The sequence below is a fragment of the Ostrea edulis genome, chromosome 6 (genome assembly GCF_947568905.1).
Source record: "Ostrea edulis chromosome 6, xbOstEdul1.1, whole genome shotgun sequence".
Taxonomy (NCBI): Eukaryota; Metazoa; Mollusca; class Bivalvia; order Ostreida; family Ostreidae; genus Ostrea; species Ostrea edulis.
The window spans coordinates 49,124,370-49,136,557 of NC_079169.1; the positions used below are offsets into that span (position 1 = coordinate 49,124,370).

General features: G+C 35.9%; 1 protein-coding gene and 1 pseudogene across 1 annotated transcript; one reads left to right on the forward strand and one right to left on the reverse strand.

Annotated features, from left to right (window-relative positions):
- The first annotated feature begins 630 nt into the window (after window positions 1-630).
- Window positions 631-2,190, forward strand: LOC130047285 (uncharacterized). The gene has a single exon (XM_056141924.1). It carries the CDS (start codon window positions 631-633, stop codon window positions 2,188-2,190), a length of 1,560 nt encoding a protein of 519 aa, XP_055997899.1.
- Window positions 2,191-8,561: 6,371 nt separating this feature from the next.
- Window positions 8,562-11,524, reverse strand: LOC125647226 (uncharacterized; annotated as a pseudogene).
- Between the last annotated feature and the right edge of the window lie 664 nt (window positions 11,525-12,188).

Consider the following 12,188-nt stretch of genomic DNA (forward strand, 5'->3'; position numbering starts at 1 on the left):
GGACACAAGAAGCTCTAAAAGCAGAAGGCAACTTGCGTTTACACAAGATCTGCTCCAATTCCAATGAAGTTTTGTCAGCCTTCGACAAAGAAGACTTAACCAAGGAACTCCGTGACCTGGACTTTGACCACGACAATCTTCCCTTACAACGTAGTTTAGGAGTTTGTTGGAACCTGCAGCTTGATACATTTACTTTTCGTGTATCCTTGAATGAAAAATTATTCACAAGGAGAGGTGTGTTGTCTGTGGTAAATGGACTGTATGATCCGCTTGGATTCGCGACACCAGTGACAATTGGTGGGAAATTACTGTTACGTGAAGCAATGATAGAACCAATAGAGTGGGATCAACCACTGTCTGATGACTTGCGAGTCAAATTTGATTCTTGGAGAGACAGTCTTATCTCTCTAGAAAACGTCAACATCTCAAGGACTTATATTCATCAAGTTTCAGGAAGGAAGAATCCCAAGGATCTTTTCGTATGCTTCCGAAAAAGCTATCGCCACAGTAGCATACCTGAGAACTTTTGATGAAAACAGTACGCAACATTTGACATTTGTGACCGGGAAGGCTAAAGTGGCACCAAAACATGGCCATACCATTCCGAGATTGGAATTGTGCGCAGCTGTGATGGGAGTTGAAATTTATGAAACTATTCAAGATGAACTTGACTTGGATCTGAATCAAGTGACATTTTTCTCAGACAGTAAAGTCGTACTTGGATACATAAACAATGAAACCAAGAGATTTCATGTATACGTCAGAAATCGCATCGACAAGATCAGAAGAATTAGCAAACCTGCACAATGGAGATATGTTCCTACGGGTCTAAACCCAGCAGATGAAGCCACACGCTCTATACCTGCTAGAAACCTTCAAGAAAGTTTGTGGCTTAATGGACCGCCTAGAAAACTCCTAAGTCAAGTAGATTCAGATACTTCTTTCCCACTAGTTTCACCAGAAGAGGATAAAGAAGTCCGAGCCTTGAAAACGAGCACGGAGACAACATTAGGTTGTCATTATTTCGAGAAATTCTCAAATTGGAGAGATCTCAAGAAAGCGATTCGCATTCTTAAAAATTCAGCCAGGTTGAACGATGTAGTGCACAATGACAACCCTGTATCAGAAGAAGAGTCGCAGATCTTCATCATCAGAACCCTTCAAAATGAGATGTTTCAAAAGGAAATAGAAGCATTACATTCAGGACTACCTTTGCCGAGACAGAGCACTATACTTTCTCTCTCCCCATATCTAGATGATCTTGGAGTACTGCGTGTAGGTGGTAGACTTCGAAATGCTAAGATGAACCTCATGCAAACAAATCCCATCATCATTCCCAAGCATCATGTATCTGGTTTGATAGTACGTTACTATCATGAAAAGGTTCACCACCAAGGTCGTCAAATGACAGAGGGCGCTATTCGAAATGCTGGCTTTTGGCTGATAGGCAGCAAAAAGCTTGTTACCTCTCATATACACCACTGTGTCAAGTGTCGTAAATTACGAGGCCGTCAAGAAGAACAAAGAATGGCGGACTTACCTGCTGAGAGATTTGACATTGCACCGCCATTTACCAACATCGGTGTGGATGTTTTTGGGCCCTGGACAATTTCCACGAGGAAGACGCGTGGTGGCCAAGCAAATTCCAAACGATGGGCATTGATGATCACCTGCCTAGTTGTACGTGCGGTCCACATAGAGATTCTGGAGGAGATGGCATCCTCGTGTTTCATTAACGCATTAAGACGCTTTTGTGCCATCAGAGGCGAAGTCAAGATGATAAGGTCAGATTGTGGAACGAACTTTATTGGGTCTGTAAAGGACTTGAACGCGAACGTCATTAGCGTAGAGGCACGACCTGTCAGAGAATATCTTATTGAGAACAGAATCAACTGGGTGTTCAATCCTCCCCACTCCTCACACATTGGTGGAGTGTGGGAGAGGGTGATTGGTTTGGGACATCGGATTTTCAACTCTCTTCTTGATGTCAAGCATTTAACACATGAAGTACTAACCACACTGATGGCAGAGGTTTCATCTATCATGAATGCGAGACCTTTAGTACCAGTGTCGTCTGATCCAGGAAATCCACTTCCTCTGACGCCCAACACTCTTCTAACCATGAAAACGGATCAAACTGTGCTGTGTTTCGAGATGGATAACTTTAATCCAAAGGATCTTTACAAATAGCAATGGAAGTGTATTCAGTACCTTGCTGACCAATTTTGGACGCGATGGAAACGTGAATACTTACCAACTCTACAGTACCGCAATAAATGGCAACAAAATCGCAGAAATCTGAAAGAAGATGATGTCGTACTCCTCAGAGACAAATCGCTGCATAGGAATGATTGGCCCATCGGGATTGTAGTGCGAGCTTTTTTGAGTGACGATAAAAAGGTCCGTAAAGTAGATGTCCGCACTGGACTAGATAGAAAGGTTTTCACAAGACCTGTCAGTGACATTGTTCTCCTTTTGTCAGAATGATTGTGTAGTCATTATTTGTAATGTATATGATACTTTGGATTTTGTATTGTGATATCTATTGATATCAGACGGTGAGTGTTCCGTCACCGGAATTATTTATCCGGATTTTGATTTTTAGTTCTTTCCGATCTGATGTTTTGAGAACGTATTACAAACGTTATATGCAGCATGTGCTCCTGAGCACTCGCGTATCTGTTTTCCTGCATAAAATGTAGATCTTCAGTGTCTTGTTCATTTGATACTGTTCCTGCACAGCGTAAGTGTTTATCTAGTTTTCTTACCATTTCATCTTTACTCAATAAAGTTTTGGAGTATTTTTGACTGGTTTTACTGCAGTATTGTCTTGGACTCTCCAGACTACAGACTGTACAGTCATACTACAAAAAGTATTATACAGTAGTTTCTAGAAAATGTTTTTAAAAACTTTATCTTATATGAGATTTACCATTATAAAAAAGTTTGATCATTTGAAAAAAAGAAGAAGATATACATGTAAATGCTTAAGCATATGATACATTTATATCAGTTTATTGTTCAAGGTTGTTCTTAAAGAAAGGTGTTGCACGTCTCATATTAATTTCCCTAAAGGTGTTGCATGGAAAATCGGAAAAAAATAAGTTATTCAAATATATGATAAAACCAATTGGAACGTATCTCTTGATTCAATAATTTTTGAAAATAAGTTCTAAAAACGTGTATTGACAAAATTAGCCAAAATATTTCGAGTTTAAATCAAGCAATAAGCGATTTATATGATTTTTAGCGTTAAAATGAAGGGGTATCCCCGAATTTCAGAAACACTGCCTCCGTGAAACAAAATAAATTTAGCATGAACATGTTCTTTGAGTTTTCCTCTAAAAAAAAAATGTCGCTTTGAAATTTTGTTTCACGAGGGCATTTTTTTGTAAATTTAAAAAAATCGAAACCACTTCACTGGTATTATTTTCAACTTCACCTGTACGTTATTTTCCCTCAGTAATCAGGGCCGTAAATTACATGGAGGCGGAGAAGGCAGCTGCCTCCTCCAACTTTTGAGCCAAAAAAATTTAAAATTTTAAGTTCATTAGAATTTATGTTGTTTCCAATAACTAAGAACATGATACCTCCCTTAAAAAGCATTCCAAATCTTTCTTTTAGAATGAGTTAGTCAAGTAACATCTTAGAAGCCCTAGAATCAAGGATTTTGCACGAAACGTGTTCAGTGTGCACAAAATGTGCTCATCCTAATTTCCTGCCTCCTCCAAATTGAAGGTTAATTTACGGCCCTGGTAATGTATGGTCTACTGCGTGGTCCAGTGGGTAAGGTCGTCGACTGTTATATGTAAAGGTGTATTATATTTTTAAACGACCAGGTTCGACTCCCTCACGAACACATTTTTTATTTCATATTACGTTTTCCATCTAGATTTTTTTTTTTCAATTGAAACACGCTTCTAGTTTTTATATATGTTTCATGTCAAATCTCTGTTTATTACCACGTGCCGAGTTTGAAATAAGCCTCCAACCTGGACACTGTTTAGTTTGTGATTAGGACTCTCAACAAACACGCCGAATACAGCATGCAATACCTGTGTTTTAATAGTCAAGGTTGCTAACGAGAACTTGTATGTTTGTTGAATGAAAGTTGTTGACAAAGGCATGGTGCCTTTTATGAAAAACCGTTGTGAACTATGCAAAGCTTTGGAAGAAAAACTTTAAGGCCAAACAAGGTAAATAACCGTTAAACAGTTTGAGTTTATATGTATTCCAATAGCAAATTACTATATTGAATCATTTTTTACAGGCGCATGTACTTTGAATAATGTTGAACTTTATTAATGCGTATTAAATTCCCATATTTTGTGTTGTGGTCAGAGTTATGTACAGTTGCCCATTGTTGGTTGTAGAAAATAATACATACGAGTATAAGAGCTTCTGGACTGTAGTAGTATAGAATATTAAATATTTGATACACTCGTAACATGTAACCGTATACATTGTATCTGATATTCAGAATAAAAGAAGAGAATTGAATTTTCACGATTTCAAAAATTATCTTTAGACTACATGTATAATGTATTGACACATAAAATGTTTTCGGATTGTCCCTACTATTGGGGAATCCTTCAGGTATTTAAATGGCAAATACGCAATGAGTATAAATATGAATGAAGGTCAGTTCTACGTCACGAGTGCTGGCACAGAGCTCCGATTAGGGAAAATTCCCGCTTCGGTGCAAAACCCTCTTTATATTCATATTTCATTGATAGATCAGAAAAGTGTTAATTAGGAGCAACTTCTGACACAAAAAGAAACTTCTTTCTGCATCTGATATTTTCTTGCACATTCTCGAAAATTAAAAAGCATACTGCATTAGATGAATTTTAAACCTCCTTCCTTTTATCGGAGAACTTGTTCCCAAGACTTTTCAGTTAAAGTTAAGTAAGCTTTGTTTTTCAATATAAAAGAGGTCGGCTTGCATATAGCTGATATTGCTGCACTTTTGCGATTATATGCAATCATTTTTTATGGTTCTAAATTTACATGCATAATGTCACGTCATAGCCTCGTGATAATAAACTCAAAAATGTATGGAAGCCTACTAGGCATTGATATGATCGTCGATTTGTTCTCGGATATCATCCATGTAAAGCACTAAAGACTGGTTTGTGTATGGATTATACTTTATTTCTGTATGAGACGCCTTAATTCAAATGAGCAGTTTTAAGCTCAAGTTAGCGACAAAGTGATGGACATTGTGTTATCAACTTGCCGTTAGGCGTGTACATGTAGCATTTTCCTGAGGGAGCATCTCATTCGACAAGAGGTACCAGAAAATCTTTTATCAGTCAATTCGTAAACAATGCTTGTAGTTAATTATATCATTCTAATGATTTTATGAATATCGTTTTCAGTCGATGGAGAAGTGGCGATGTGTAAAACAACCTTGATTGGCATGACCTTGAACTTCACGAAGCTGTAGGGTACTGGAATTCATTTGGTAGTCTTGATTGTAAAACAGCAGAAGAAATCCTCAAAAATGTGGAGAGAGTGGTGACAATTTGCTTTTGGATAGATAGAGGCCGTTTTTCTGTCAAATGTTTAATATTTTGAAAAGAAATGAAATGATTGTTTGTACTGAACAAAATGCTTTGCAAGTGACTACTAATGCAGTATATATACAGAATGCTTGAGGGCACTGGGTAAAATCCCATATTTCAGTATAATGATTTATTGTTACGTATATTTTTAGTTCACGTGAGTAAACTAAGGTGACCTGTTGCAATTGGTCATCGTCCGTCGTCGTCCTCGTATGTTAACAATTGAACATTTGTAACTTCTTGATACTACCATTTCAATTCCTTTCAAATTTGATGTTAAGCATTTTTGGACAAGGGGGACATAAATTGTAATTTTCAGGATTCCTGCACACATGGGGCCTTAGGGGCGGGGCAAAAACTGCTAGAAATTGACAAATTTTCAACAACAAAAAATCAATACAACCGCATGTGGTAAAAAAAAAAAAGAACTAAATAATGGTGATGTACAGCAGGAAGGCCTCTACCGCAATTGTAAATTTCATGATCCCTAAGATAGAGGTTCTGACCCCAGGGTGGGGTCAAAACTTAATGTTACCCGGTATATAGTGTATATGTGTAAAACATTTGAATAATATCTTCTTTAGTGCTATTGATGCTAAATTGAAACTATATAGATATTTAAAAGGAATAGGTTGTCCTTTACCAAACTTGTACATTTCTTGATCTCAGGGGGTAACAGTTTAGGTTCCAAGAAGAGGCCAAACTTATCATAGTGATTATTGTCTTTATCATTTGAAAGATTTTTTTGTTTGTTGATACAGTATAAAAACTAAGTGACGTCGCGCACGCTATTAGTGTCAATTTCGGTAACGTCAGAATGACGTTAAAACACAAAGTCAAAACATCAAACTGAATATAACTTACGTTAAAAGATGTAGAACATAATATTGCTATGCTAATGGTATAACAATTGAGGTAAACACAGCATAAAACTAATGAGATATTTTCCCTGACAAATTAAGATATATATATATATATATATATATATATATATATTAGCAGTAAATGATTGTTTTTGATGGAATGTGTCATTATGATTTTCAATATTTATTTACAACTGTGCCGAATCAACTTCTACTATAAATATATATATATATATATATATATATATATATATATATATAAAAGCACAATCAACAACACCCTACTTTCTTAAAGTGTCGGATCTGAGAAGATACAAGGCCAGTAAGGAATTTTATAAAAGCACTGAAAAGGCCACGACACTGTTGGTTATTTAAAACTCGAATTTTCGACGCAACCCGCGTCTTTATCAAGAGACATATATTGAATAAGCAAATAACACGCAAAAACGACAAGTATCGATAAACTACATTGGTGACAAGAGTGATACACTGTTGTACTGAGTGATAAAAATGGTGGTGGTTTCGTTGTAAAGCGTGTTTACTGACTATGGTTTAGAGAGTTTGTACCATGGTCGGGTCGGGATGAAAATAGAATTATTCTTGAAAATTACAGAAATCAGATAAATTTAGAGGGAAAACTTACAAAACAATGTGATTATGGAATAAAATGGTGGGAAGATAATGATATGGACTGATTAAGTTCAAAACAATATTAGGTAGGCCGTACCATTGATGATGCGGATATGGTGAACAGCGAAAAATAATGATTGCTAGAAGAACACGATCAAACAACAAACAAGGTCAATCAAAAGACACAGATCTAGCATTAAAATCAAAATCAACAATCAAATAGGTGAATGGGAGAGAAGTCTAAGGAAAAAGATACATTATTATTTTTCAAGGTAATACATCTTTCAAGGTCAGACAAATTAAAGCCGCATTCTAGAAACCCCGTCATCGCAACACAAAGAACCATGCGAATCCGAACCTATATGGATTTAGAATAATGTTTTACCATAATTTAGAGGTCTTAAGATGATATATCAATAAAATACTCGTCTTCAAGGTCAATTCATTTTTTCCTTTATTTTAAAAAGCCGCAATGTCGAGACTAGAATATGAAAGGGAGAGAGAAAGAGCTATATAAATTCATATTGTAATGATTTCTTATGATGTTCTAACATAATTGGGAAGTATTGAAGGTCAAACAATAATCGCAATTTTGGGAATCCTCGTTATGGCTAAATAAAGGAACTCAAGGTTAAATAAAGGAACTCAAGGTCAGAGCCTTGAAACCGGGGAAACGAATTGTATTTGTATTAATCAAACAAAATAAGATATCTTATCGGGTGAATTTTGGCGATTATGCTATGGAAACTGATTTTAACTAGAGATTTATCCTGGATTCATGCGCGTGAAATCATTCAAATTATTCATTCCACCTGGACGGAATGATTTCAAACGTCTGCATCGGTCCATATTGGGTTATGATCAATAACAACCACTTGCATGTCTTGCCAAATGTAACCTTCTTTGTTGAAATGTTCCCCTACGGGTTCGGTCACGCGTTTGGTTTTGATATATATATATTTAGTACCTAGTTGTGATTATTTAGTGCTTTATATATATATATATATATATATATATATATATATATATATATATATATATATATATTCCGCGATTTCCATTGAACTTTTCAGTTTAAACCCAACAGGAACATATTAAAACATTTTTAAAAATAATGCAAATAATTTCTAAATTTTGTTATAAATAGTGCAAAAATGAACTATTAAAAATGTTTTGCACATTTTGTAATTTTCAATTTGACAATAATTGAAGAGTAAATTCATTCAGTTTGATATAATATAAAGATATTACAGTAAGAATAAATATTAAGAATTATGTGGTTCTGGTACATGTTCGGTTAGCGACTAGCACGTCACCCACCGTTACACCGAAAAATTCTGGAATATACAATTTCTTAAAACAGGAAAATAAATTACATGTATTAAATGTAAGCATGTTGCGAGGATTTAGGTATAAATTGATTCACACCTGGATGTCTGCCTACAGACATACTGTGGTTTATTGTTCATAATTCATTGTCTCTAGTTTTGTAATCACTACATCACTGAAGTGAACACGAGTCGCTCACACACTGCAAAATTGTGAGATGGATATCCTCTGGAATTATAATTTCGTTTTGCATTTCATTTTTCGAATAGAACTGATTGGACAGGCACAATAGCAACTTTTTTCTGGTTAAGCTTGAATCTTAAGGGGTTTTCATGGCATTGAATAAAATATTTTCCATGCATAACTTCGTCTCCGGACTTAAAAGATGCTCCCCACTTGTCGGTTTCGTCATGCTGGAGTACCGTGGGTTTAGATGTTGCTTTGAACAAATAGTAGTCCCTTTCCTCAGACAACAGGGCTAGGATGCAATTTTTAGAAATTAGTTCGGAGAGAGAATGATATTCATCTGCTTCATCAACGTCAGTATCAGTATCATTTTTATTCAATTCGGATGAAAATTCAACAGGTAATGGTGTGCCTAGCCATTCTCTTTTAGCACATTTGGCCACGTCGCCTTCCATACATTCTTTGCAATCGTAGCATGAGAGATATTTCACAAAATGTTGACCGCTGACATTTGAAATTAGTTGATGGATAAATCTGATACCAGGAAGAGGGCTATATAGTCTTGTTTGATTTCGCGGAATTTCTTCAACAAAATTGAAAATTCGGCGTTTTACGTTTGATAAACCTTTTGGATTTCGTAATTTTTCGAAAGCAAATTGAAACAAGTGTTTGACATTTTGAATCATGTGCTGTCCACACACAACTGCTAAGTCGGCTTGATTTTTTAAGAACCCGGCCGCTGCATCTTGCGGTCCTTTGGCATGACTTGTTTAAAAAAAAATTCGGATTAACTTTGAGTAATTAAATTCAGCAACAGATTCAGATATGTCCCCAAAACAATGTCTACTCTTGTATTGTGCTGCACAGCTATCGCAGAATTCGTGCATTGTATGGAATTCGTATGAAATAGATTGGCAAACTGACAACTCAACTGTATGACAAACGGGATGATTTCAGCTTCTCCATCGTCAACTTCCCATATTCATGTAGCAATATTCCATTATCACCTGCATATGGTGTTAAAATCTCTCAACTGATTCGATACGCAAGAGCTTGTTCCGCGTATATTCAGTTTTTAAATCGAGGCAAGCTACTGACAAACAAGTTGATTGTACAGGGGTTTCAACAGTCTCGATTAAAGTCAGCATTTCGTAAATTCTATGGTCGTTATAACGATCTAGTTCCTCAATACAACCTATCATTGGGTCAAATGCTGTCTAACATGTTTTATACCGATTGTTAGACCATTCTTGGCACACTTATTTTGACTACGGATAACCTGATCGGGATATGGGGCTCACGACGGGTGTGGCCGGTCGACAGGGGATGCTTACTCCTCCTAGGCACCTGATCTCACCTCCGGTGTGTCCGGGGGTCCGTGTTTGCCCAACTATCTATTTTGTATTGCTTATAGGAGTTATGAGATTGATCGCTGTTCGTTATCTTCACCTTTCATTGGAAATATTCGGAAAATAGTTTCTGACAATGATGAGTAAAATATTGGTCATGCTTTTCGTAAGGGGAGATGACAAAGAAATGTTCAGTTATCAAATATGGATCTTCCACCGTACTTTCATTACCATCTAAATCGAGAATTGCATGCCTATGAATTATCGTTGCGTGGATTGACACTTCGGTTCTTTGAAAATAATTGGACTGAAATTCATTTCTATCACAGCATTTGTAATTTTCAGAAAAGTCGAGAATAGTTATGAATTAATTTTGCGGTAGACGTTGTTGTAAATTTTTCAGTTGCTGCATTTGCCATTTGGCACGCATATTGTGGGAGGGGAACTTGTGAAGAAGTCCTTTTAGGTGACCGTAAAGTTCGATAACCTTTTTTACCACCATTAGTTTTTTCATTCCCCCTCTTTTAGATTTTACAGTGACATACTCAAAACAATCCCATGTTACATCTGGAGAGAGATCGTCCGATTCTTGTTTCTCGGGGTACAAGTATAACTTGTGAACACTGCACTGTTGACAAGCGCGATCCAGGCAAACGTTTTTGATAGTCATCATTTGTAGGGCAAAGTGTTTCAGATACCATTCCATACATATTTTCGTAAAGTTTAGGATTGGAAATATTTGTTTTCCTGTAAGTCATTCAGGCTTTGAAAACGTATTTCATCTCCAAGTGATACCGGCAACAGCATGTTACTGTCTTTCGCTCCGGCGGAGCGGAGGTAGTGTGGCTTACATGCCTCAAACAGCCTCTGACCTACTTTGATATGAGGATATTCTAATTTGAAATCATTATAGATTTCTGTTAGAGTTTTTTCTAAAACTTGAGCTGCATGTGAAGAATATTGTTTTGGGCCGATTCTAACGCGCTTTACGTCATTTTTATTTCCGGTGAGATGAGAATTTTCGGATGCACACGGAAAGTCATATGTACAAGTTTCCTATATTCATCAGAGAGTGCGTCGGATCTTGTTTTCCGCTTTGTAAATTCAAAACAGGAAAATTCCGAGTTAAAAATTTTGCTGCGAAAAGCAGATCCTTTTGCATTTTGTTTCTAAATGAGAGATCTGCCATTTCCTGCAATTCATCCGATATTTGATTGGTTTGTGTTTTCTGGCGCCACCTTTTCTGTGCTTCTGATTAATTTAATTTATCAAGTTTTGACTTTAAGTCTCTTTGTCTTTTCTTTCTGATCCTGTTGTTTTGTTTTTCAACCCGGTCCCGTTCGCGCTGTTTTCGTTTCCTTATAGTTGCAGCTTTAACATGTACATCTAAAAAAAATAATTTTAATTCCAGATTAAATAATTTTTAATTTAAATACAATAGATCCCCCCCCCCCTTTATTTTTGCTATATGTCAATAATGTGGACATGCCAAGCTTACATTTATGTATAATTTAATATATGTCCCCCTCTTATGAGAAAATTTTACATTGTTGGGCGCATGTACCTGACACTGAGCATTGATGTTTGGATCCACTGTCATTTTTGGAGATTTGTTTTTTATGTTTCACCCTTTGTCTCCATTCTTTTGTTTGTTGCACTCTTTTTTGCCTTTTCTCTTCTTTACTTATTTATAATCCGTTCACCAGCTGTCACTGCACATGTGATGGTGGCTATTTGTATAATGTAAATGAAACCGTTGTATTACTATTTTTCTGCATTAGTCCTTCACTAAAGTTCATTCAAACTTAAAATATAAACACTACATACCGTATAGGCGGTCGATAAAAATGCACTTCTGAGTTTATCTAAATACAAAATATTTTCAAATTAAATTTTTAGATATCATTATGTCGTATATTTGTATTACAGTATCACAACAATCGCAAATTGTTTTACTTATAAAACCGATATTTCATACATATTCTGTTTATTTGAATGTACGTACATGTAAATGTTCGTCATAACGTTAACGTTAAAATAGTCCCTTTTTTACGTCTGTGACATAACGTGTTGACATTTGTTCTTTGTTGGGATTTTGTAATCATTATACTGTATACATTTTGAATTACAGAAATTTTTTTTTCAAGAAATGCACATTAACTAAAAATTCTAAAATTTTTGAAATCCTTTTAATCATATGGATATACGAATGATCGATTTTAATGTGGTTTTTTTTATTTTAATAACGTAATACGATTAAGGGT

Coding starts and splice junctions, on each gene's coding strand:
- LOC130047285 (XM_056141924.1), top strand. CDS start 631: ATGGGAGTTGAAATTTATGAAACTATTCAAGATGAACTTGACTTGGAT.